Source organism: Tasmannia lanceolata, unplaced genomic scaffold, assembly GCF_043159265.1.
Source record: "Tasmannia lanceolata isolate RefF3 unplaced genomic scaffold, GAP_Taslan_0.1 ptg000002l, whole genome shotgun sequence".
NCBI classification, from domain to species: domain Eukaryota; kingdom Viridiplantae; phylum Streptophyta; class Magnoliopsida; order Canellales; family Winteraceae; genus Tasmannia; species Tasmannia lanceolata.
This window is the reverse complement of record NW_027518679.1, coordinates 21,138,217-21,165,781: the sequence shown is the minus strand read 5'-3', so window position 1 is coordinate 21,165,781 and position 27,565 is coordinate 21,138,217. Positions and strand designations below refer to the sequence as shown.

Below are 27,565 nucleotides of genomic sequence, written 5' to 3'. Positions count from 1 at the left end.
CCATTATTTTGAAAAATTACAATTGTCTTATCTATAATATGGATCTTGATATGTTATTTTAAATTGAATTCTTATACTGGTTCAGTTTCTATCATCCTGCTGACCTTATTCATCTTCCCAGGATTAGAGAATTCTAATGAGGGTGCGTTTGCGCACGAGGATGTCTAGGAGCGTAGGATGATGGGAGCAAATAATTAAGGAAGACGATACCCTTCGTCAACACTTTGAATTTATTTTAAATTGGCTAGTTCGAGACTTTACTTAATTGAGTAAATTGGTTTTAAGTTAAAGTTATTGTAAGGAGACATTTTGGAAATGGAATAAGAGCGATGGCTATTTAATTTTCATATATGGTTTTAAAAAAAATGGGTATTTTGACAGGTGTTTGCTTGTAGCGATCCGGTCATGGAAATCGGGTCGTTACAATGGTACACTCAGTCACGAAATCTGCCAGCACTTGGGCTTTTATTGCCGGCCTAGGCAGGTACTAGATATCAAATTGGCTCAGCTCCACGGCCCATTTCACAAGTCGCCCTGAGATGTCTGGTCTGTGGAGAACTTGCCTGAGCGGCTGATCTGTCAGGACCTTTATTGTGTGGGCTTGAAAGTACGGCCTCAATTTTATGGCTGCCATGATCAGGGCGTACGCCAATTTCTCGATCCGCTGGTACCTGATCTCAGCATCTTGTAGGACCTTGCTGACATAGTAGATCGGTTTTTGTTGGTTGTGCTCTTCTCGAACTAGCACGGCTGCCAAAGCCATGGGGCTTACGGACAGGTACAGGAGCAGCTGCTCCCCCGGCTCTGGCTTTGTCAACAGTGGTGGGGAGGACAAGTACTGCTTCAACTCTTTGAATGCGACTTGGCACTCCTCTGTCCATGATGTTGTCATGATTCCTTTGACGGCGTTGAAGAAAGGCAGGCATCTCTCTGCAGACTTTGAGATGAAGCGCCCCAGTGTGGCCACCTTCCCGGTTAGCCGCTGTACTTCTCTCATGGTTTTTGGTGGAGTGAGCTCCACCACGGCCTTGATCTTCTCTGGATTGGCCTCTATCCCTCTTCGGCTTACCATAAATCTTAAGAATTTTCCCGAGCTGACACCGAAAGTGCACTTGGTGGGGTTGAGTTTCATGTTGTGCTCCCTTAGGACTTGGAATGTCTCTTTCAGGTCGGAGACATGATCTTGTGCGCTTCGGCTTTTGACCAACATGTCATTTACATAGACCTCCATGTTGTGGCTGATTTTCTTTTCGAAGAGCTTGTTTACGAGTCTCTAATATGTTGCCCCGGCATTCTTCAGGTCGAAAGGCATGACGTGGTAGCAATACGTCCCCTGATCTGTTATGAAGGAAGTCTTTGGTATATCTGATTCATACATTATGATCTGGTTGTACAAGGAGAAGGAGTCTATGAAGCCCAACAGTTCGTGACCTGCGGTGGCATCTATCAGCTGGTCGATCTTTGGGAGCGGGTAGCTGTCCTTGGGACAAGCCTTGTTCAGGTCGGTAAAGTCGACGCAGGTCCTCCACTTCTCATTGGCTTTTTTTACTAGGACCACGTTTGCCAGCTAGTCGGGATATTGAATTTCTCAAATGAAGTCAGCTCTCAAGAGCCTCTCTACTTCTTCCTTGATCGCCCGCTGCCTTTCCAGGGCAAAATGTCTTCTTTTTTGTTTCACCGGCCTGCAGGTTGGATCAACACCGAGTCTGTGCATGCTGACCTCCGGGTCTATGCCGGGCATGTCTGCGGGAGCCCATGCGAAGACGTCTGCATTGTCTTGAAGAAACTAGGTTAGGCTCTGCCGGGTGCTACTGCTTAGAGAGGAGCCGATTTGAATAACCTTCTCACTATCGCCTTCGCACAAAGGGATGGAGATGAGGTCTTCGGCGGGCTGATTCACCTGGGCTTTATCTCTCAGATCAAGTAGCTCAATCAGCAACGACTCTGAGGCGTTTCTGCCTTTGAGTGCCATATCATAGCACTCCCTAGACTGTGGTTGATCTCCTCTGACTTCACCCACGCCGTTTGGTGTTATAAACTTCATTTTCTGGTGATATGCTGAGGCGACGGCGCGGATGAAGTTCTGGCCAGGTCATCCTAAGATAGTGTTGTAAACCGAGGTGGCCCTCACTACTAGGAAGTTGACCATCGCGAAGGCTTGACAGGGCGGCTCCCCGATGAGGACTGGGAGTTCAATCTGTCCTTCTACTTTCACGATCTCTCCTGAGAAACCGAACAGATCGGAGTTCGCCGGCCTTAAGCGGTCGTCTCCTATCATCATTTGCTTAAAAGCATGATAGTATAGGATATCGGCCGAACTCCTGTTGTCGACAAGGATTTTCTTCAACTCCCAGTTTGCGACAAGCATGGTTAGGACCAGTGCGTCGTCGTGAGGTAGTATCAAGTTGTCGAGATCTGCATCTGAGAAGGCGATTTTGTTCACCGTCTTCATCTTTTTGCTGCATGTGTGCACGGCATTGACTCAGGGTTAAGGGTGTCAACTTTGGCTCGGGCTCGGAAGCTCGCTCGAGCTCGGCTCGAATCCTTAACGAGCCGAGCCGAGCTGGCTCGTTAAGCTTAACGAGCCGAGCCCGAGTTAGGCCAGGCTCGGCTCGGCTCGGCTCGTTAAGGCTCGTTAAGAATTTAATATATTTAAATATATATATTTTATATTAATATATACATTAAAATGGTTGTCCATGGAGTGAAAGGGGGGGCAAAATATGTCACTTCATTTTTGGAACCCCATTTGTTACTAGGACCACCCCCCATAGTGTAAAAAAAGTAGTCAAATTACACTAGTAGGGCTGTCCAGGGAAGATGAGGGGTGTGAACATAATATAACCCGAGCTCGGTAAGGCTCGCGAGCCTAGCCGAGCCTGAGCCTGGTTCGAGCCCGAGCCCGAGCCGAGCCTCACTTGTGAGCTTAACGAGTCGAGCCGAGCCTGGCCAAGCTCGGCTCGGCTCGGCTCGTTTACACCCCTACTCAGGCTGCGTAGGCTTTTCGAGCAGCAGATGATGTGCCCCCGGTGGCCGGTCCGCCCATAATTGTGCTGATGACCCCCTTGGGCTGGGATCGGTGTATCTCCAGATTTGGACTCAATGGTGGTGGAGATTGATTCCGCGTAGGGGACGATTGTGACCGCCGAGGGCTCTGGCCCTGAAGACTCTTCTCCCTGCGCTCTCTTCTGTGGCCGTCATCTTTGACATATTTTTTCAAGTATCCCCGACCGATCAACAGTTTGATTTCTTCCTTGAGCTGCCAGCACTCGTCTGTGTCGTGCCCGTGGTCTTTGTGGAACCGACAATACTTCAACTTGTCTCTCTTGTTTCCATTGGAGATCATCCTGGTCGGCCACCTTACGAATTCTTCTCCTCTGATCGCTGCTAGTATGTGTCTCCGGGAGGTGTTGAGAGGGGTAAAGTTCTCTTCCCTCCTATGGGGAGATCTTTCTCTTCTGGGGGCCTTATCATCCCTACGCTGCTTGGTAGGGTTCTTTTCTTCAGAGGTTCTCCTCCGGTTTGAGTATAAGGCCGCCAGAGTCTCCTCCACGGCTATGAACTCCTCGGCTCCAGCCATCAGATCCGCCAGTAAGCGCGGGTTTTGGCGAGCCACTGATCGGCGGAAATTATTGGATTTGGCCCCTGCGAGAAGTGCATTCATGGTGGCTGAAGGATCCAAACTTGGAACTTGGAGAGCCTCTCTGTAGAAACGCCTGACGAATGTTTTCAGAGGTTCATTATCCTCCTGCCGCAAGGCCATCAAGGATGCTGTTGTTTTTCTTCGCCTCCGGCTGCTTGTAAAATGGCGGACCAGGTCGTCCCCAAAGTCCTCAAAGTTGCTAATGGAGTTCGGCTTGATCCCGAGTACCAGTCCCGGGCTGTATCGGTCAGTGTGGTCGGGAATGCTCTGTAGAGGAACCCGTCAGAGGCGCCGTGGAGGAGCATCATAGTTCTGAACGTCTCCAGGTGGTCCACAGGGTCGGTGGTTCTGTCATATTACGGAACCGTCGGCATTTGAATCCTCTAGGTGCTGGCCCGTTCATAACATCGCCTGTGAATGGCGGTCTGCTTGAGAACGTCCTTGCAGCAGGCCGGCCTTGCTCCTTTGCCAGCTCTTCTATACGGTGGTCTATCTCTTCTATCCTCCGCAGCATTGGATCAGCCCTCATGTCTGCTCGGCCCACTGATCTGTTTCTCTCCACAGAGGGACTAGCTGCGGAGCCGGAGTGACTTTCCGAGCCTTTTTGACGATGTCTGGGCCTCTCTCGGGATGCACGGTCCTCCTGAGCTCGATGCCTCTGCACTGAGCGACAACGTGACCTGTGGTGGTGGTGAGGTTCCGTGTGGGCATGCCTGGTCCTGGAATGATGAACTCTCCTCGTAGAGTGGTAGGCCCGATCTCTACTGAGAGGTACGGGCTCCCTCCTGTGGGCGTTCGACCTTTCCTGCGTAGGCCTTGAGGCTGCTGGGTGATGCTGGGGAGGCGGTTGGATCAGATTCTGGTATTGACCAACAAGAGTGGTCATTTGTTGAAAGAGAGCTTGAACTTGCTCCGGAGTGGGAGCAGGGTTGAGGTGTTCCGAATGAGCCGGGCTCTGCTCTGCTATTGCTGAAGGGGCCACTATCTGTGAGGCCACTCGTTCGCTTCGAGTCCTGTGAGGTGCCTCGGCTCGGGCTGTCCGAGCAGTTGGTACCCGGGCACTCCTCCGTCCTGCCATTTTATAAAGGGGATTTGAACAGCTTTTAGTTCATGGTCCCACGGATGACGCCAATCTGTTAGGCCTAAAATCGGTAACAGATACGGCAGTGACGTAAGAGCTGATCTGGTGGGCCCAAGGAGCTGGACTGAAGGAACTGAAGTCCTGCACAAGAGCGCACGAGGTCAGAAGACCAACCCGGAGTCATTTCTCCGGACGGGCCCTTCGACACTCAAGTCAGTATGAGCAGAAGTGCAGATCCAAACTTTAAGAGTGGTAGCTTAGAAGTTATTACCCCTTGTTTTGAGCCTTGAGAGGCCTTTTATAGAGAGAGCCCTAGGGTGTTTGAATTACCTACCCCTGGGGTGGTTGAATTACCTACCCCTGGACAGGTGTCGGCCCTTTTGTGGGTTTAGGTTCACCTACTCTTAGGCAATTACCGAATTACCCCTGGGCAGGTGTTGGATTTGTGGTGGCCCTTTAAGAGCCACGTGTCGATAGCTGATTGGTTGTTGCTTTTCATACCCCATCACAGCAGGTGAAGAACATAGTCTCTACAATTGAGGCTCAAGCCGGGGAAGAAAAAGGGTAGATGGGAGACCATTGAAGTTTAAGTTTAACATTAAAGCTTTTTAAAGTTTTAACGGCGCATGGGTGAGAAAAGGGGGCGAATATATCTTTCCACTAATCCATTCATTTGTTGGTGTAGATGGTCCCCCAAAACACATAGGAGATCCTAACTCTTAAATTTGTTGACGTTTAAAATGGACGACACAGTATCTAAATTGGAGGTTAGGATCCATCCTATGGAGTAGATTTTTTGTGCACAGATTGATCTACATCAGGGACCAACAACTGAATGCTTTTAGATCATCCGATTATGTGAGCCAAATCAATGATCAATAAAATTAAAATAGGCAACAATCACCAGAGTTCAAACATCTTATAGCAAACGCCCAAATAACCCCAAATTTACAGATGATAAATATATTCGTGACTTATTGATAAAATATCCCACCAAATAAGCATAATAAATGAATGAAACAGACAACAGGGATTTGGATATCAAGCTAATATCTTTTACAAGTTAAAAAAATCCCCTAATAAAACCAAGAAAGCAGAAAGTTTTTAAGAAGGAGCCATGAAGTTTTTCAGCCCAGAATGCCTCACTGTAGTAAATTGTGGACGCTGTTTTAATCCACTGATCAATCCACCACTCTTTGGAACTGAAATTCTGTTTTTCAAGGGTGACACTAATCTATTTGCCAATCTTGATGGAGAGAAAGAATGTCTCAATTTGGATGCTGTTGTGAGCTTGGGCGATTTCTTGACTGAAATGGCGGGCCTTGTTGGAGACAGAGAGTATGGTGCTTTCGTGTTCTTGGTTTGAGTTTTTGAAGAACTGGGTGGGGATTTGATGAGGAATTTATGCGGTGTCTGTCGAGTTTTCGCTATGATTGGAGACCTTGTCTTGCAGAATTTGTGTTGGTGAGAAGAAGGCGAGGAAAGGAATAAAGGATTTGGGAAAAGTACTGTCTTTTTAGCCCAAGGCCTATTCTTAGGTGATACCCGATTAGCGATAAGTCGATTTTGCTTTACTAACTCTCTTTTATTTGGGGGTGAAATTTTGAAATTGATACGAGATCGAACCCTTTGAAGAGACGGAGAATCGGATTCGGATCTGATTGATTGTAATACTCCTTGCTTCTCCATCTTTCTTCTAGCTAGCAATTGTATACTTTCGGAATGCATTTTGTTTTTCCTGTCAGTGACCGGAGTTTTGGGAGCGTCTGAGAGCAATTTTTTGGAGTTGGTAGAGGAGTTCACTACTTCCTTCGCAAATTGACTGGCTTGAAGTATCTCTAGAAGTGTTTCTCCTACCAACATTGCTGGTAATGACATTCGGCGCCATTCGCCTGTTTGAAACATATGAATCAAAGAAAAATTAAGGAAGCAGAAATATTGAGTATTCCTCTGTTTGAAACATATGAATCAAAGAAAAATTAAGGAAGCAAAAACTAGTGAGTATTCAGAGCAAAATGAGAGAAATCAGATTCAAGACAAAAGACAAGATTGAAAAAAATTACATGCTTGGATTCTAAGAATTTTGTAGAAAAGTTTGGAAAGGAAAAATATTTCTAAGAGTTACTACTTTTTTATACACTGGAAAGGATATAATGAACCAACCCTATTCAATTTTTACTTAACCCGTTTGGATTGCAGGAATTTTTTGAAAAGTTTGGAAAGGAAAATTATGTCTAAATTTTCTTACTTTTTAGACATGAAAAAGATAACTTATACCAAACCTATTCATTTTTACTTTGAGGAACCTTCAATTTATGATAATATCCATCTAGATTAACCATAATCATATCCTTTCCCTCTAGATTGAGAAAAGAAAAGAAATTCCATCAGAAATGATTTTCTTGCAATCCAAGCTGGGCCTTAGAGGGGGACCTTCAATTTATGATAGTCTGTCTAAATCAACCACAGTCTTATCTTTCCCATCTAAATTTTGGAAACAAAATTCTTTCAAAGAAATGTGTTCCATCCGAAATGTTTTTCTTGCAATCCAAACAGGATTAGGGAAGTTAAAAAAAATCAGAGTAGTTAGTCAGAAGTGAGAACTAGCCCAATGAACATGCCCCTAATAAAACAATCTAAGAAAAAAAAAACCAATTCTTAGAATGAAATTCAACCGAGAAAACTAGAAAGGAGCCATACCGCATGTTATGTTTTGCATGTTCCCAGCTGGAGATATTCTAGAGGCAGCATCCTTGAGCCTTCAATAGGAAAAAGCCCCCAAAACCAGAAAAATAAGAAACCCATTTGAGAAAAAAAACAAACAAAGAAAAAAAAAAACTGATAAGCTACAAATTTTCTCATTTAAGGGTCTGAGATCTAGACCCATTAAGAAAAAAATTACAAAAAACTTATAAATTTGTGTACCTTAGAGATTCTTGCTTGCATCTGAGACTGGTTCTTAAATACCCTCTTGTACTCCGAGGACTGAGACTCACCCCAGCTATCACTTTCTTTCCACCAGTCACTGTATATTGAAGTTCTTGCAAGCGAGCCATACACCTATCCACCTTCAAAAACAGATGAAACAACAGGAGATGAGAAAAAACAACAACAAAACAAAGCAAAAAAAATAAAAAAATGAAACAAAGCCATTTTTGGGTGTAGTTGTTACCTTATTCACTGTTTCCCTGAGGGTAGCTGCCATTTTCTTCTCCTTTGATGGGGTTTTGGCTACCATTTTTCTCAGGAAAAGAGTTTAAACTCTCTCTCTCTCTCTCTCTCAATCTAAAGAGACAGAGGTCAAACGGGGGTTTAGAGTTTGAACAACTGTAACGTATCTATTTAACCCCAACGGTCAAATCTATTAAAATATTCAACGGCTAGTTCCTTTCTTCAACTTTTTTCTACTTTGCTTCTTGCCATAAAAGAGTTTTTTTAAAAAGATGAGCTGTTTAAAGGTCCGGGGCCCACTTAGTTCTTTCTTTGCACATCACCACCGAAAATGTGGCTGTACGTGTTGGATGATTCCATCTGGTAGGCCCTACAATTGTATAAAATCACACAGATCAGACAAATCGTAACCGTTCAATTAATGGACATTCCCTGGTTGAATATGGACTATTGACTTTCTATACTCAGCATGTGTTGAAGGCCATTGATTGGATGCGTAGGGATATCCCATTTGCGTGATCTTCGTACCTCTTTGCCCGTCAACTATATAGGGAAGTAGAGAGTTCAAATACTGAAGGGAAATAATTTAGCTCCAGTGTTTTGATAAAGGCGCCCTTAGTTGAGTCCTATTAGTGGCGCTGATATATTCTCAATTCCTCGGGCCACCCCCTATACCTCCACGACAAATTTTTATTACAAGCTAAGGTAGGTAACTCCTAAGTCTAAATTCTCTCAAATTACTATATTCCCCTTCTTCCCACCCATATTTTTCAAAAGAACTGTAAGGGTTCATCCTATGGTGAGGACCTTACTGTTCTTTTGAAAAATATGGGTGGACCTACCTTGTTCAATGATTTTAAACATATTAATTATAGGGCCCACCAATTGTTCATGTTGAGAGAGAGAGAGGTTTAGTAATGTTGTACTGGTTGTAGACTAGAAGGAGAGAATGGGGTGGGGGGGGGGGGGGGGGGGGGGGGAAGGAGCTATCACTGCCCTTAATAAAATGTCCTCCTAAGACTCTCTCTCTCTCTCTCTCTCTCTCTCTCTCTCTCTCTCTCTCTCTCTCTACTCTGGTCTTGTGCGGCTTTGGGGCGATCAGTTTTGCGACAGTCACTCTTAGTTAAAACACTTTCCAAGTACTTGTTTACACCCATTCTGGGCACTAGAGACCGAATCACTGGACGATGGCTTCTTCAGACCAAGTCAAAAGGATAACTGCTCACACCTGTTTCTGAGTTCGATCGGTCAAGAGGGACCGAGTTACTAAATGATGACCCAGTCGGGCTAGGTCAAAGGAATGACACGCCAGATGTCACTTGAGGAAGGTGGGGGGATGATGCAGGTGCATCCCTCAAGAACGGGGTTCGTGTATCCCTTCTCAAGACAACCACCTTGGAGCAAGGAGGACATGCTCGTAGTGGAGCTTGAGATATGTAGTTATCGGAAGGTCCCTCAAGAACGGGGTAATGGGGAGAGGTTAACTGAATAAAGCTATATAAGGAAACGTCCATCTCTAGAGAAGAGGTCCTAGAAGCAACATCAAACATGTTTCGGCATTTATCTTTTATCATTTACTTTTCTGTACTGTCTTTAACTTTTCGTAGCTATAGAATCCCGGATTAAGGAAGTAATGAATCCATCATCCCAAGTGAGTCTTTCTCTTTAATTCACTATACCTCGCACCGGCATTTGCTTTCACTGTTTTGTCGGTTAGTTAGATCGAATGGTCGGTCAACCTTAAAAGTTGTTTGCGTGCTGCGTGCATTGGTGCCACTGTTCACATTCTGTGCACGTCGATGTTTTAACCCCGCGAGTCGTTCACATTCTACGTGTGTCGACATCCTACATTTGAGGTCATAAAAAGCCCTTTCCATTTGTGTAAAGGCAGAGGAGCCCAAGTAAGAAGTGCCGTTCCCCTCTTCTTATCAAGCTCATGAAATCCAATCCTAGGGGATGGAAACTTTTCGATCATTGACCACTCAAATTGAGTTTCTTATTTGCCTCCCAGGAGGCTGCCACGCCTGTGCATTTCACCACACACTCACACACAACCCAATGATGGGTGGGCACACGGACCCACAGTGCCAGAGCATTTTTAGACCGAATAGTCCTGTCAATAACCTTTTGGAAAACATAATAGGAGAGCTGATATATCTAGCTCTTCTTATTCCTCGGCCACTCCTAGTTAGTTAACATTGGTTCAAGTAAGGGATCAAGGTGCAGTGGAATTCCTTGGAAGCAATATATAACATAAAAATTTCATTCCTCATTCGAATTTCGGGATCCCTAATTACTAGATTTTGATGGTGATCAAAATAAACACATAAGAGATATCCCGAATGGTAGTCTCTGCTTGATCTACGGCCTGCTTAGCTTTGTTTCTTCTCAAGAAACAAATGCCTCGGAAGTCGGAGTGATGACCCCTCTTTGATGGCTTGGACAATAAAAGATTAGAGAAGAACACGTCTTCTCAAAGTGAAAAGTAATAAGAACAAAGGAACTTCAAGTCTTTGTAAATTTAAATTCCTAGTTGGGAAACAAGAGGGGGTGAATTGATTGTCTTTAAAGAATTTTACCTTTTAATTTTTTTACCAATACTACCCTTACGTGATCCCAAGCCAGAACCATCGTTGGGTACATCAAAGGAATGGAGTGGGCCCACAGATAAATATGACCCCCCGGATCTAAGTGAAAGTTGGTGGTCGATTCTCTACATGCGGTAGAAGCTAGTTTGCTCGCAAAACAAAAAAAAAATCGATTTCCACCAACCAAACCAAGATCCTAGTTACTAGACTCATATTGGTGATAAATTGAAAATACAAGAGTAAAAGGAAAAAATCAAAATTGATTATCCTCTCTTCATAATCTCTGCTTGATCTATTTGGCTTCTACTACGTGCAAGGATGAAGGAGGAGGAAGAAGAACAACTTGAAATCTCAAAGGTTACTTGATTCTCCAAGAACCAAAAACCAAACTTGAACTAGAACTAGAACTTGAACAAGCGTTAAACTAGAAGGGAGGGAGAGAGAGTTTTGGGAGAGAGGGGGCTGGACGAATTTCATTAGGGAGTGGAATGGCCCGTGGTGTGTCAAAATTCGTCTACCCTAGGTCCCTTTATATAGACCTCCTAGGGGACTTATTTCCCTTTAGGAATCCCTCTGTATTTTCTAAAGTATGTTCAAATAGAACCTCCCATAATGTTACTAATATAAGCACAATAAAGGGTGAAAATGATTTTTGCTTACGATGGAAGTGTGTAGAAAAGCTTTCCAAATTCAAGTGGGTTTCCAAGTTCAAATACAACTCTCCTTTTCGTCTAGAATTCCCACCAATAGGAATTCACTAACCTTGTAGCCAATAGGATTTCACTTAAATCCCAACCAATAAGATTCAGGCATTAAGTATAAGCACATGCACAATAAATCAATTAAGTCCCAGCCAATAGGCTATAGGCTTTTGACTTAAAACCCAGCCAATAGGATTTAAGTATTTAGTGAGTACATGTTAATTAAACATAAACCCACCATATTATGGTGTGTCTCTTCTTCTAATAAAGGTGTGTGCACCCTATGTATGGTGTGTCTCCTCCCTGCATCACCTACAGCGGATCTAATCCATTCCCCGCGTGCAATAAAATTTGGAACTTGAATCTTCCAACAATCCTTTAGGTGTCTAGCGAGTTGTGAGTGGGATCGTCTTAGGGATCCAATGGTCATTCCTACAAGGCCCACCATGGGCCTCACTGCGATCTCATGCAATGTAGGAGAACTACGACCGCATTAGGCAAGTGGCCCCCACCAGGACATTACCCTGAAGAAGACCATCAAATCTAAAAACTCAAAGCACATCCCATGTGCTTATCCTTCCTCCAATCCTGCATTTACCGAGTTGGGTCCTACAGGGGATGGACATCAATTACCTCTGGGCCCAATCAATGGTATAACTTTTGATCTATCAGTTTAAGCCCGCAAATGCATCTGCAAAGTCCTTTTCAAAACAAACATAGTTTTTCAAAACCTTTTATAAACAGTTTTATCAAATTGGATGGGCAACCTTTTACTAAAGGGCTTCGCCTAGATCAAAACCGTAAATGCAATTCTTCTCCAAGAGAGGTGGTGGATTCCTTATTAAGCATCACTATTGATCCCATGGGTTTGCCCGACGACACATTACCACCCATTGGTAATCCAATTTGGATTACGATTAGATAGGCCAAAGCCATAAGACTTGCCCACGGATCAAAACAGCCCCATAAGGTCTAAGGATATATCTAAGGGTCCTGTCTAACAGAACAACCTTACCAAATCCTTGTCCACATGCTATTCCGTTAAGTGATCCATTCAGTGCGTCTAATAGAACAACCTTACCAATCATCACACTCGTTCCACTTGCTTGGGTCAACTACAGTAGTGACCGAGATATGCCACCCCAATGCATGTATGGAAGCAAGATTGATGGCGGTTGTGTACAGGTAGGAGGTATCTAACCTCGACCCCAACCATGAACATTATAGATATGTAAAGAACCAGAAGGCTGTATCTCTCTGCCACATAATCTCTATGTGCATGGCCTATCCTACGATGCTATGTAGGCACCCCATTTTTTAAGATCGGACTAATGATAGGTTGCCGCGATGATGACTCCTATGTTGATCCCCAAAGTTCTGTCTCCTTGAATGAATTGCTTATTTACCCTTTTTGGCATGGAAAATGAGTGATCCCCAATGAACCTTGTTGAAAAACTATCCCTTGCAACGCTAAACCTAGCAGAACCAGATTGCAAACAAGGGGTGCAACTCGAGTCAGGTTGGGTTGGGTTGGGGCTAACCTGACCCAACCCAAAGAACTCATTTTATCCAACCCAACCCGAGGAACAATTTTCTCAACCCGACCGAACCCAACCCGACCCGACTTCCATTTTGAATCATGTTCAGACTGCCATGAATTTCTTTTCCTGATAAATCAGAATCTCCAAGTGGGGATGAGGGTGAGATGGCTAAAGATCAGGAAAGAAGATCCTGGAACTTAGTGTCGCTTTGGCTAAAAATCAGGAACCAAAAAACTCTACTCAAAATCGGGATGACATTTTCCCTACTTTTAGCGCCGGAGACACTAGTCGTCTGGAATTTGTAGCAATTTCACCCTCATCTTCACTTGGAGATTCTGATTTATTAGGAAAAGAACTTCATAGCATGCCCAGAAGAAAAAAAATTCAACAAGGAAAGAGATGTGGAGATGAAGGTGAAGTCTTGATTGCAAAGCCCTTTACTTCCCGTAGGAGGAGGTGAAACCGTGGAGACGTGGAAACGAAGCTCTGGAGACGTGGAGATGTGGTGAAGTTAGGGTTTCGTGGATGAAGAAGTCAAGAAGAAAAAGATTTAGGGTTTCTACTTTTTAGGGTTTTCATTTTCTGATTTTTGGGGAAGACAAAAAGAGCCGAGCAGTATTTGTGACTTTCTCCAAAACTCTTAACTATTAAAAGTCTAAAAGTAAATGACTAAAAGTCTAAAACGTAAATATTACTAAAATTTGAAAAAAAAAACTTAGCAGAAAATGGTAGGGTTACAATTCAGGTCGGGTTGCCCGATACCCCAACACGACCTGACCCTGATTTTCAGTCGGGTTATAAATTCCCAACTAGCAACCCAACCCAACCCGAAAAAATTCAACCCAGCCAGCCCAAATATCGGGTTGAACCCGACCCTTATTGCAAACCAAGCCCCAAGCTTACCAATTTAAGATCCCAGAGATCGAACTTAGAAACCGGAAAATGCCCCAGACAATCCCCAGTTTCTAACTATTTTGACCACTTACGATTACAACCCAAGCTTTTAATTGTGAGTACCCTCCATAATCATATCCTACGATTATGGAACCTCTTCATAATTGTATCTTACAATTACGACATCTGGCTTAATCCTAACAGTAAAAAAAACTTTAGTTCCACTTCAAAAGTTGCAGATCTTCCTCTTTTTCTGCCCATATAAAACAATATCTAATCGACGCATTAGGAGAAGAAGCTTCCCGGGCTCCCGAGAGCACTTGTGTGGGCTACCCTTGACCCACTTTAGTGTTTTTTTGGAGTTTTTGGCAACCTTGGAGACCTCGATACCCTCCTGAAGTCTCTCTGGAACCTTAGAATCGGAGTGGCGCCCACCTTTGCAGCAGGGGAAATTAAGGAATTCCTCAATTCCTAGGTACTAACTGTTTCGCTTTGTTTTCGTCATTTTGTTAATTAGTTTGCTTCGTTCTTTTAATTAGTGTCGTAAGTCGAGTAGGTTGGGAGTATCTATAGGGTTGGGGATCCTTCGGCCCCAAATTCTATGGCAAAACCCCCCAATTTCACGTTAGAATGATGGCTTAATTGGGTCCTCCTTCCTCCCTGCCATCCCCTATCCCGGGTCCTACCATAGGCCGTGAGGGATAGGGTTTGGAGCTTCTATGCCCATTAGGGTAAGGAAAGTAGAGGTATCCCTAATTTTCTCGTGTTTTCTTCTATTCCAGGTCTCTCGATTTGACCGTGTTCCTGTGGACCCCGATCCGAGAGAGAACTGGGGGACGAGCCCCCGGCGGCCTCTGGATCATCCACGTGTGAAGGAGAGCTCTGGCAAGGAACTCTCGAAACGGATGCCACCCTCATAGCATAGCACGAGTGGCGATAAATGAGATGCCTCTTGATCCAAGGATGAATCCCCAAACCAGGATGTGCCTAAAATAACTCAGAGTCGCCATCCATGGATAGGCCATGGAACCCCAAAATCAAATCCTCTGTGCAATGGATAACCAGAAATATATATGCGTTTGTGCCTGGTTACGAATGGAGAAGGTCCGAAGAGCAACCCCAATTCGTCCGAGTGCATTCACTTGGTCTCTTATGCCATTTTCATTAACTTCAAAGAATTTTGGGCAAAATCATGTGAAATGGGAACAAAATATCCTCTCGAAGACATCTACCTAATCATGCATAACCAAGGGATAAAATAATAAACACACAAAATAAAATAAAAGAAGTGTCGCCTAAACACAGCTAGGTTATGAGTAACATACCTAACTGGTGTCTAAGTTCTGGTGGACAAGCACATGCATACTACAACTAAATGTATAAGGTGTACACAGAAAACTAAGAAAAACACAATAAAATACACAACATGACAATACAACAAATCCTAAGACTCTAAACGATTTAACCCGAGTCTTTGGATGGTCTGATGTTCATCCAAAGAAGCCTACGTATCCCCGCCTCCCCAAGAATCAGAGTCACGTAGTTCTTCGCACCTATTCTAAACTATGATGCCTAAGACATTTAGACCTCTATCATAGACTCGATCTAAAAGACCGGACTAGTTATTAAAGCTTTTTGTGCGATTATTTAAATTCCAGTGAATTGTGGATTTTAGGGTTTAATACTGAAGGGAAATAATTTAGCTCCAGTGTTTTGATAAAGGCGCCCTTAGTTGAGTCCTATTAGTGGCGCTGATATATTCCCTTTCTATTCCTCGGGCCACCCCCTATACCTCCACCACAAAATTTTATTACAAGCTAAGGTAGGTAACTCCTAAGTCTAAATTCTCTCAAATTACTATATTCCCCTTCTTCCCACCCATATTTTTCAAAAGAACTGTAAGGGTTCATCCTATGGTGAGGACCTTACGGTTCTTTTGAAAAATATGGGTGGACCAACCTTGTTCAATGATTTTAAACATATTAATTGTAGGGCCCACCAATTGTTCATGTTGTAGAGAGAGAGAGAGAGAGAGAGAGAGAGAGAGAGAGAGAGAGAGAGGTTTAGTAATGTTGTACTGGTTGTAGAATAGAAGGAGAGAAGGGAGAGGGGGGTGATCTATCACTGCCCTTAATAAAATGTACTCCTAAGACTCTCTCTCTCTCTCTCTCTCTCTCTCTCCTGCTCTGGCCTTGTGTTGCTTTGGGACGATCAGTTTTGCGACTGGCACTCTTAGTTAAAACACTTTCCAAGTCCTTGTTTGCACCCATTTTGGCCACTAGAGACTGAATCACTAGACGATGGCTTCTTCGGACCAAGTCAAAAGGATAACTGCTCACACCTGTTTCTGAGTTCGATCGGTCAAGAGGGACCGAGTTACTAAATGATGACCCAGTCGGGCTAGGTCAAAGGAATGACACGCCAGATGTCACTTGAGGAAGGTGGGGGGATGATGGAGGTGCATCCCTCAATAACGGGGTCCGTGTATCCCTTCTCAAGACAACCACCTTGGAGCAAGGAGGACATGCTTGTAGTGGAGCTTGAGATAAGCAGTTATCGGAAGGTCCGTCAAGAACGGGGTAATGGGGAGAGGTTACCTGAATAAAGCTATATAAGGAAATGTTCGTCTCTAGAGAAGAGGTCCTAGAAGCAACATCAAACATGTTTCGGCATTTATCTTTTATCATTTACTTTTCTGTACTGTCTTTAACTTTTCGTAGTTATAGAATCCCGGATTAAGGAAGTAATGAATCCATCTTCCCAAGTGAGTCTTTCTCTTTAATTCACTATACCTCGCATCGGCGTTTGCTTTCACTGTTTTGTCGGTTAGTTAGATCGAATGGTTGGTCAACCTTGAAAGTTGTTTGCGTGCTGCGTGCATCGGTGCTGCTGTTCACATTCTATGCACGTCGGTGTTTTAACCCCGCAAGTCGTTCACATTCTACGTGTGTCGATGTAGACACCCCATTTTGACCTAACCCTAAATTCGCAAAAATTGAATAAAGTTCCTGAAATTGATCCCTGAAATCCAATTTAAAATTCCCCAAACTTAACTTTCAAGTTTCTGAAACCGATTCCCGAAGTGTCTGAAACCGATCCCCGAGGTGCCCTGAAAACTGAGTCCCGAAATTTCTAAAAATTGCGGTCCAATTGCAAAAGAACCTGAAAAATCCGAAAATGACTGCTTTAAAATCATTTTTTTGAAATATTTTGAAAGCCTGAGTATTCCTAAACCCCATTGATATCCTCTGTTCAATCGCCCCGACCTTCCCTTTCATTTTTTCCAGAATTTACAAAAAAATTGCAAAATACCCTTGAGTTTTTGGTATTGGCACTCCTCTATTTGAACCCCCATGCTTCAATGTATATTGGCACAGTCGTATTTTGATATTCTCGCTAACCCAGCTTGTTTTGGGATTTAAAGAATTATCAAATGGTGTTTACATTTTTCCAAAGTACTCCACAAGTGAGAAAAGACAAGCAGGGAGAGAGTAACTATCAAAAAATGGTTGTGTCAATATCATTTCCCTAGAAAAAAAACAATTCGCTCTTCCCCTGTTCTTGCATAGACCACCCCCTCTAGCGTAGAAATCACGCTAAAAAGGGTTGTCCATGGAAGAAAGAGAAGGCAAATATATGATTTTTCTTTATAAAAGGGGGTGGGGTAGCCAAGCATGGGTGCCCATTAAAGCAAAAAAAGGGCAAATAGAGATGTTGATAAAAGAGTAAAATCTTCCTCTCAGAAGGGCATTTTTGGAAGCTTGCATTTCTTTCTTCACAAGCAATGAACATAGGCCATTGGATCAAAAGGGTGAGGTGTAGGGCTGGATTAAATTAGAACATTCTAGGTTTCTAGGGTTTCTAGGGTAGTATTAAAGCAAAGGAAAGAGATGGACGGTTGAGATCAACTATGAAAAAAAAAGCCCTAGCTACTTAACCCCCAAAAAAAGAGAGCTCGAGGAGGAGGCGATTCATTTTTCTGGTGGCTGAGAGAGAAAGAGAGGGAGCACCATAGCAAGAGGGAGAAGAGAAAAAAGGCAGCCGCCATCTTCGCCTCCTCCGGCCAGAATCCGGGAAGCCCATCCCACTCCGGCCGGACATTGAACTGAGCTACACACTCCCTCACCTTCTACACCTATATTCCCAAACCCTTTTTCAAAACCCATCATATCCCACGACCATCTCCATCTTCTCCGGCCAACCACCTCCACCATTAACCCATTTTCTTCCCTAAGCCACCACCGACCATCTTCTTCAACCTCTACCAACTTCGGCCAACCACCATCACCACCGACCATCTTCTTACAATCTATTTTAGCCCAAATCGCCATTAATTTCAGCCATTTCCCAAAACTCATCCATCATCATCTTCTGTTAAAAAAAAAACCTTGAAAAGCTAAAACAAAGTGGGAGAGACAAAGGGCAGAGAAGAGCATAGAGCGAGAGAGAGAGAGAGAGAGAGAGAGAGAGAGAACTGAATCCGGTCATTTTCTCTAGTAGATTTTTCCGAAATCCGGCAACTCTCGAGTTGATCTTGAGGATGTTGAAGGTGTGAAGCAACGGGTTTCATTCCTGTGGACCCCGATCCGAGGACGGTGCCGAGGGACGCGAGATCCCTCCTGCAATCCTTTAAGATCTCCACAACGTGAAGGAGAGCTCTACCAAGGAACTCTCGAAACTGTTGCCACCCTCACAGCATAGCATGAGTGGCGATATAAAAAGAAAGAGATACATCCTGATCCGGAGCCAGGGCTCGAAACCAAGATATATCTAGAAATAACTCAGAGTCGCCATCCATGGATGCGCCATGGAACCAAAACAAATGCTCTGTTTGCAATGGATAACCAGAGATACAAAAGGTCCGTGCCTGATGACGAATGGAGAAGGTCCGAAGAGCGCCCCCAATTCGCCCGAGTGCGAACACTTGGTCTCTTATGCCATTTATTATTAACCTCGAAGATTTTTGGCCAAAAATCATGTGAAATGGGAACAATCCTCAGGAGTCGTCTATCTAAGCATACATTTCCTGAGAATAAAAATAATAAGCACACAAAAAAAATAAATGGAAGAGGTGCCACCTAAATATTGCTAGGTTATGAGTGACATACCTAACTGGTGTCTAAGTTCTGGTGGACAAACACATACAAGCTACAGCTAAAGGTATAGGATCAGTACAAGAAAGTAAGAGAACATATCAAACATACAGTAACAACACCACAAATCCTAAAACTCTAAACGATTTAGCCCGAGTCCTCGGATGGTCTGATATTCATCTAAAGAAGCCTACGTATCCCCGCCTCCACGAGAATCAAGGCAACGTAGTTCTTCGCACCTATTCTAAACTAGGATGCCTAAGACACCTAGACCTCATCTTAGACTCGATCTAAAAGACCGGACTAATTATTAAAGCTTCTCGAACGATTATTTAAGTTCCAATGAATTGTAGATTTTAGGACACCCTATATGCCCTAACTAAATGCAAGTTAGCCCTAAGCTAATACAGGTGGTTCCTACAACCTATGTGTAACTAGGCTATATTTCATAAGGAAAACAAAAGGGTGACTAACGCATCCTATTCTAGTCATCAATCGGCGATGTGGATCGCCAACTGACCGGACGGAGGCGCTCCTAGCTAGGACAGACCCCTAACTCTAAAACAAACACACAACAAGCACACAACAAATCAAAGACAAACTCCTAACCTTAAAACTCTCTATCTAGGACAAACTCCTAACTCTAGAGGAAGATCTTGTTGAAAACAAGGTTTTGAATAAAAAGGGTTAAAACATTTATTTACAAAGTTTGGCTGGACTTGGGACATGAATCCCAAGCTGCACTACGTACCTCGTGGAAGAGGATCAAGCCAACGTAGTTCGAAACGAACTTTCCAACTACGCTACTAAAAACACTCAACACTTTAGATTTTTTTAAGGTTTTTTATGCTTTCAAATGTTTTTGACGTTTTAAATTTCTAATGTTTCTTTTTTTTTTGAGTTTTCAAATATTCCAATACTTTTGGACCTTAAAATGTTTTCACTCTTAAAGGGAACACGCAAGCAACACCACAAACTAGGGCAAAGCCCTAAATCTAAAGGGGAAACCCCGAACAAGCAACTAGCGTCTCAAAGAGACGAACCACAACACGAAAGATAGCGTCTCAAGAACAGAGAAAACAATCTAAGATCCCAAGCAGGGAAGGCTCTATATGACTGAGTTAGTCTCTAATGGAAAAACTCCTAACTAATAACACTAGGGAGGGAGTACAAATGAGTCAGAGACTCTCTAATAACACTGCCAAGTCAAAGACTCGCTCTAAAAGAGGAGGCAACTCAACATGAGGCTAGGTAAGCCTCCTAAAGGGGAAACTCTCTATATGAGACAAGGCTTGCCTCTGAGACAAATGACGTAAAGAAGGGTTCTGATGAGACTGGACAAGTCTCCTATATACAAAGGAGGGGAGCGCTACTTGGACTGAGCAAGTCCCCTAAGGATGGGCTTGGGCTAGCGCCTTCATCGCCCTAATCTGAGAGGGAGATTTTTGAAAACCCATGGAAAGATCAAATGCTGGAGACAATCCAAAACTCTGATGAGAATCACGCATACGGGAAGAGGCTCAGAAACAAGACTCAGATATCAACACAAAACTTGAGGGGAGAGCAGAAGAAGAAGAGAAGAGTGGGGCTCTGAGCGCGCGGGCTAATGTCCTTATAGAAACATGGGGATATAGACACCAATTTTCAAGAAAAGAGACATTTCCATCAAATATATGTTAAGAGCCTCAAATCCAAACCAAACTAAAGCTGCGAAAGTTAAGGAGAATTGTTTGGGAAGACAAGGTAACCATGGGACAACTCTCATACACTACTGATCATGACCATCATACCTTGAACAAAACACTCAACAACTGTAAGATCTAAAGACCATCAGGCATAGTTACTATCACAACATCATCACTATCGATCCTCAAGATGAACTTAATAAAGTAATATCCAGGAAAAATTATGATTTTTCAAAGAAAACAATCATAGACCAATCAGTGAAGGGAGACATGCGATCCATTTTTCATTCACTCACAGCATTTGGTGATAACAACATGCTTTTTATTTTTAGCTTTCAAAAGAAAAGGCATTCAACCCACTATGTTGTGAGGCCATTACAAATCCAAAACAAAAATATTTTTTTTTTCAGTAATATCATATCCGCATGGATTTTTTAAATCTTCCAAGAAAACAAAAATACAAATGATAGATCTAATAGGGGAATAACCATCCAAATGACAACACACCCTATCATCTGATAATTCAAACATTTATTCCTTCGATATGAGGTAAAGAAACGAGATCAAATAATGAACACAAACAAACCCTCGACATGGGGTCTCCTGTGAAATCAGATGATACTTGTATCATCTGATTTCCTACATCAATTAGGCATACATCACCTCACCCTCCATTCACCACATAAACTTATATTTTCTTCTTGCATTCAAAGATAAAATTAGCATCCAAACCCACGAATCAATGCCATATTTTGAGAGAATTAGAGCAAACAAATTTGCAGGTTTCAGCAATACAAGATGGTAGAAATGTTACCTGTTACCGATGTTACCGAAGGCTTCAGTTCAGACTCTTTTCGCCCAGATCCTCCTTTTCCATCCAGCCACGAACAAGGGCGATGATGAGAGAAATGAACAGATCTAATGTTTGGGGATTTGCAGAGATGGAGAAAAGTTTGGGTGGTTTTAATGGAGGTGGGCGGCCGGAGTTAATGGAGGAGGCTGAATTCCGGATGGAGGAAGAGAAAATGGCGACGATGAAAATGACAAGGGTTTGGATGATTAAACGAAGGAGAAAATGGCCATAGGGGAGGTGAGCATGGTCAGACCTCCGGCAAAGTTGCCGAAAAAATGGCTCTCTCAATCTCTCTTCCAGTGACTCAAACTCTAGCCGATCTCCCCTTAAAACATTTCTCCCTCCTGCAGATCTGATGGGGGTGAAGAAGAAGAGGCCGGATTCCGGCAATCCAACCAGAAAATATGGTGGTCGGTGGTGGGAGGGGGACAAAGGTGAAGTTGGAGAAGATGAATCAAGCTCTCTCTCTCTCTCTCTCTGTTTTTTTTTCCAGAAAATGGGTTTGATGGGGTCTGCCGGAGAAGGAGTGGCCGATGAAGGTGGGTTTTATGGGTTATTCAGATCTGAGAAACGGTGATCGGAAAAAATGGAAGATGGGTATGGATGCTCAGATCTGATTGTAGAGGAAAGAAAAGTGAAGTGGGTTTGAGGCGGAGATGGCGGCTGCAATGGTGATTGGATTCCGGTCGGAGGTGGAAGATGGAAGAAGGTGGTGGTGAATGGGTTTCAAAATGGGTGGCGAAAATTGGAGGAGAATGGTGGTTGGAGGTGGACAGATTTCGAGGGTTTGGTGATGGCTTGGTGGAGGAGAACAGAGGAGGTGGTGCGGCTGAGATGGTGGAGGTTGCAGGAGGGGAAGAAGATGGGTTTGAGGGGTCGAATTCCGAAGGGAACGGTTGGAGAAGATGAAGTGGCTGGCAGAAATGGTGGTTGAATCAGATGGGAATGGGTTGGGGTTTGGAAAATGGGTTTAGGGTGAAGATAAGAGATGGCTGAGAGAGGGGGTTGATGGAGATGGCCGGATTTAATGGTGTCCGGTTGGATTCCGGTGGGTTTCCCGGATCCCGATTGGGGGTTGGTCGGATGCGGCTGGTAAGGTGGAGGAGATGGAAGGAGTGGGTTTGGGTCAGTGGCTGAGAAGGAGGAGAAGAGAAGGGTTTGAAAGGGTGGAAATAGAGGTGATGGTTGGGTTGGTGGTCGGAGGTGACACGGCTTGCCGGAGACGAGGCCGGAGAAGAAGGCCGGCCGGAAACTCTTTCTCCTCTCTCTCTGTTTCTGTTTTCTCAGATAGAAAAACCCAAAAAATCCTCCCTCCTCTCTTATGCGGCTATGAAAACGAGGTCTCTCTCTTGGGGAGAAGAAAAAAATGAAGACCCCCTTTCTAGCCCTAATTCGTTGGATTATATAGGGAGATGATAAATTCGGGCCTTCTTTTCCCCTTAGGACAACCCCCTATACAATTGATGCACCCCCCTTTTACAAACTCATCTCCTCCATGCTTCGTTATTTGCACCCCTTCTTGGATAGTTTACCCTCCTTCAAAGCTTCTAAAAAAAAACATGATATATACTACCCCCCTTCTCAACAGACAGCCCCTCCAATGTATTCATAGCTACTCTTCTTACACTATTAAAGGGGTGGGCTTGATAGAAATTGGTTCCCTTCACCTTTGCTAAAAGAAATGATATTGGCACTACTACGCCTTGATAATAGCACTGACTCGACTCGTCTCTTCTCCCATTTTCCGCCTGTTCTACCTGAAATGCTTGGAAGTGGGAAAAGCTATGGGCAACCTTTTAGGCACTAAAAGCGAGTGCGGTCAACGGAGATTGATGGGGTTTTGGATCGTTCAGGCTCCACAAAGGCTTCAACTAGGGTCTGCAAATGGGCACATTCGAGTTTTTTCGCAATTTAAGGCTCAAATCTTCAAAAGATCTTGGACTTTGATTTCGAAAATTTATTCATCTATGGGGGAAAGGGTTCGGTCAAAATGGGGTGTCTACAATTCCCATTGTTTGTTGATCCGTGTGTAGATCTCCACCCACAAGGCAGATATATCAGGTAATTGCCTAATCCTTTCAGATCTAGATTTTGCATCACAATGTTTTGATAATTGCACCAAGTCGTCTTGTCTTTCTTGTTATTCTTGGAATTACCATGATCTTTGATGACTACTTGTTTTTACTTCCCATGGTAACAGGAAACAAAATAGTTTTGGTACAATTATAACATCACAATAGCACTGTCATTAGCACTATTGTCTTGACATTAACATTACCAAGGTTTAATAATTGCACATGATCATCTCGTCTTTTCATCTAAATTAGTTCTTTGTGTTTCGTTGCTTTGGAATGGGTTATCATGATAAAAGACAAGATAAGCTAGCATAATTTTCAAAACATGGTGGTGTTAATGTCATTTCCCTAAGGTATAGGAGGCTGATATTTGTATGATTCGATGGGTATACCTTGTTTTGATGAGTGCGCAAAACTCAGCTAATGTGTTCAAAAGAAAATAATTTGATATGGCTGTGCTGGTAATATTTCATGGAATGAGCTCAATAGGTAATTTCAGTTCTTCATGTAATCAGTAGGCTAAGAAAATAGCTTGATATATTCCTGCTATTGTCAATACGTGGGATGAATTTAATCTATGCAAATGCCAATCAAGTTGAGGGGGCTGATATCTATACTCTTCTCTTTAATAATGGCACTCTTGCTATCACTGTTCTCTTGTCCTTTCAATCGGTTCAAGAAGTCTATACCCTACTTAAAATGTCAAAAGAAAGTGTGTGAGCCCAGAGGCAGCAGAAAACGTAACCTGATCCTGTCAATGTGAATGTGTTGATCTCTTCCCTTTTCTTTGTGTAAACCATTTTAGTGGTTCTCTACGTGATCTTGGAGTGTCAAGTTGCGGAGCCCCTGTCAATGGTCCAATAGCCTATCCTCTCATTTAACTTTCTTTGATAAAGGAAATGGACACGTTTAATCAATCACTCAACCAGTTTTGTATCTCAACAGTTGCGTTGTTCCGCGTCATTATATGAATCGTGTTGTTCATTAGGTTTGGAATAGAGATTGAGTATAAAGTTATGCCTTTATTAAGTGTTGCAGTGCAGATATCAGCCACTACTAGTTGACATTGGTGCTACCCAATTTCAATGTTCGTATGAGGTTACCTTGTCCTTTTAACCTACAAATCTAATATAATCATAAAAAGATGGTACACCTCAATTTTCTTAAGGTTTCATTCATTCTTGGAAGCTTCCCTTCGGCTCAGGCTATGACGGAATGTTTCGTGAGCCAACCCCTTGCCCTTCCTATCATTTTTCCCATCTTAGGGTCTTCACAGGGTTTGAGGGGTTCCCTTTCTTTTCGGAACTATTCTTTGCACGTTCCTCGGGATCCTTTTCAAGTTTTGAGATTCCATCGATTTTGGGAAGACATCGTCGGGTTAAGGCGACGACGGACGGAAACCTCTTGAGCTAAAACCCCCTTTCAATCAAAGGGATAAAACAATAAAAATCTAAAAACATCAAAAATATTTTTCGAAAAAACTGTTTCGAACTACGTTGGCTTGATCTATTTCCATAGAGTACGTAGGTTGCTTAGGTCCACCCAAGTTCAGTCAAACTTTTTAAATAAAATCTTTTGAAACTTTACAAAACAAAAACAAAAATGGGCAAGGATGGTGACTGCCAGGTCACTCGGAGTCCCCTCTCATTCCATTTCCGATTTTGATCGTGGTTTTCTGGTTTTCATATGTTTTCCGACGTTTTATCGAGTTTTAGGATGGGCGATGACGTATCATGGCTCATTTACAGGGATTGTCCTCGATGAGCCCAACGATAGGTCATGATAATCGCGATACTTGCCCAATCTTCAGCGAATCAGGATCGCTGAGCTTGATTCCTTTAGAATCGCTCCCTGAGCCTATCGTATGTCCCCCTCTCTTTTCCCTGACATTTCTAGTCCTTTCATATCGTCGACTTTCTAATTTCTTTCTTTTCGTGCATCTTTTAGCGTGTTTGTCGTTAGTTCTTTTTATGTTACCTTTGGTTTGCTTACTTCTCTAGCACGTGATTGATTGCTATTTTCTTAACCTTATCTCTCGCATAGGTTCGCATGCTAGTGTGTTTACTTTACTGCTTCGGTTGCTTAGCTATAGCGTTTATTCATTTGTCTTATCCTGATTATTTAGATATAGCTCTTTACAGCTTTCCCTATCTCATTTTATTTGTCATTATTTGTTTAGTCATAGCTCTATATGTGCTTGTTTACTGCTTTCTTAGATGTGATGAATTAGGATTTGTTTGCTTCCTTTGCCTATCCTCGGGTCATGCATGCTTAGATAGACGTTTTCTCGGGGATGATTGTTCCCATTTCACATGAGTTTTGCCCAAAACTCTTCAAAGTTAATTAACAATGGCATAAGAGACTAAGTGCTTGCACTTGGGCGAATCGGGGGTGCTCTTCGGATCTTCCTCATTGGTCACCAGGCACGGACCTTTTGTATCTCTGGTTATTCGTTGCAATAGAGTATCTTATGGGGTTCCAGGGCCGACTCCCCTAGATGGCAACTCTGAGTTATTTTAGGTACGTCTTGGTTTCGAGGCTCCTGTCTCCAGATCAAGAGGTATCTCATACATATATCGCCACCCATGCTGTGAGTGACATCATTTCGAGAGTTCCTTGGTAGAGCTCTCCTTCACATTGTGGAGATCTTAGAGGATTGACGGGGATCTCGTATGTCCCTCACTCACTGTCCTCGGGATTGGGGTCCACAGGCTGGCTGATCCTGGTTAGGATATATGTATATATATTTATTATTATATTAGGGCTTGCGTCTTAGTTATTGCTTCCTTTTTATTCTAATCAATTATTCCTGTCTATCCATTTTTGGATTATGATCGGATCATTGGTTCCACATCATTATCTTTCTAGCCATGATCTATCTTCCCTGAGCCTGATCCTTTGATCGATCCTGATCAAATCGCATTCCACATGTCGATTGTGAGTCTATCTTGCCATTATTACTACTAGAATGTGTGTTCTTGCTGAGAGCCCTACTTTATCTTGACTATGACGGCGTACTCTTCATGTTTAGTTGCTGAGACCCTCCTGATACAGTTGTTATCCTGCCGGATTTTCTCCAAAAACCTTGAGCATAATCATTATCCTTTGGGTTTGTTGACAAACCATGTGCTCACCTTACCACATCTCCTAGTATAGCTGTCATGCTGCCGAATTTTCTCTAAATACCTCGAGTATGGTCATCATCCTTTTAGGCTTGTTAACAAACCACGTGCTTACCTTACCACATCTCCTAGTATAGCCGTCATGCTGCCGAATTTTATCTAAGAAACTTTGAGAGCAATCATTATCCTTTAGGGTTATTGATAAACCATGAGTTTACCTTACCACGACTCTTTTGTGAGGTTGTTATGCTGCCGAATTTTATCTAAGAACCTTGAAAGTAACAACTATCCTTTAGGGTTATTGATAAACCATGAGTTTACCATTCCATGATCCTTTAGTAAGGCCGTCATGCTGCCGGATTTTTTTATCTGAAACACCTTGAGTGTGATGGCTATTCTTTTAGGTGTGATAGGCCGTCATGACCCTTATCACGATTGTTATGCTGCTGGTTTTTTTTTTACCCTGGAAAGGGAGGCATTTGTATCGTCTATTGTTTCAACTTGCATGTAACATTGTCATATGATTACCTCTTACTAAAACACGAGTAAGTCTCGCCCGATCGCTTAATCATTGCTCCGCGAAAAGTTACCGCTCCTAAGCTTGTCTGGTCTCGTCAAACATCGACACTAAGTCGTTATTCTGATTCACCAATATCTTCTGATCCTGACCTAATGGTTGAGTCTACTGAGAATAGTTTCATGGCTGAAATGAGAGAAATGATGATGAACCTTACCGCACAGGTGTCGACCCTTCTGAAAAAGTGACACGTCTGGAGGGTCAAGCAAATGAGAGGTCTGCAACCTCCTGTGGTCCAGAATCCTTCAACTGGAGTCCATATCCCAGTCAGATCAGTGCAAGCTCCTGCCTATGATTACGATGATGAGCAGTACGCTGAGGAAAATCTTCTGCCATCTCCTGCTAGAGCTGGAAAAGAGAAGGAGTTGTCCGAGAAAGTAGACCAGTTGGCCCTCGAGCTTCTGAATTTGAAAAATCACAATCCAAGGAAAATAGACATGTCTGAATTCTCAATCTTCCTTAGAGTCACTCTCCCTCCCAAGTTCAAAATCCCTAACTTTACCAAGTATGACGGATCTGGGAGTCCTAGGAGTCACCTGAA

General features: G+C 43.2%; 1 protein-coding gene across 1 annotated transcript; it reads right to left on the bottom strand.

Annotated features, from left to right (window-relative positions):
• Positions 1 to 5,614: 5,614 nt before the first annotated feature.
• On the bottom strand, positions 5,615 to 8,045 carry ATN (cyclin family). The gene is made up of 4 exons (XM_077386250.1): positions 7,897 to 8,045; positions 7,650 to 7,792; positions 7,425 to 7,483; positions 5,615 to 6,616 (listed from the first exon to the last, which is right to left on the bottom strand). The coding sequence occupies exons 1-4, from the start codon at positions 7,960 to 7,962 to the stop codon at positions 5,829 to 5,831; spliced, it is 1,056 nt and encodes a 351-aa protein (XP_077242365.1). The 5' UTR covers positions 7,963 to 8,045; the 3' UTR covers positions 5,615 to 5,828.
• Between the last annotated feature and the right edge of the window lie 19,520 nt (positions 8,046 to 27,565).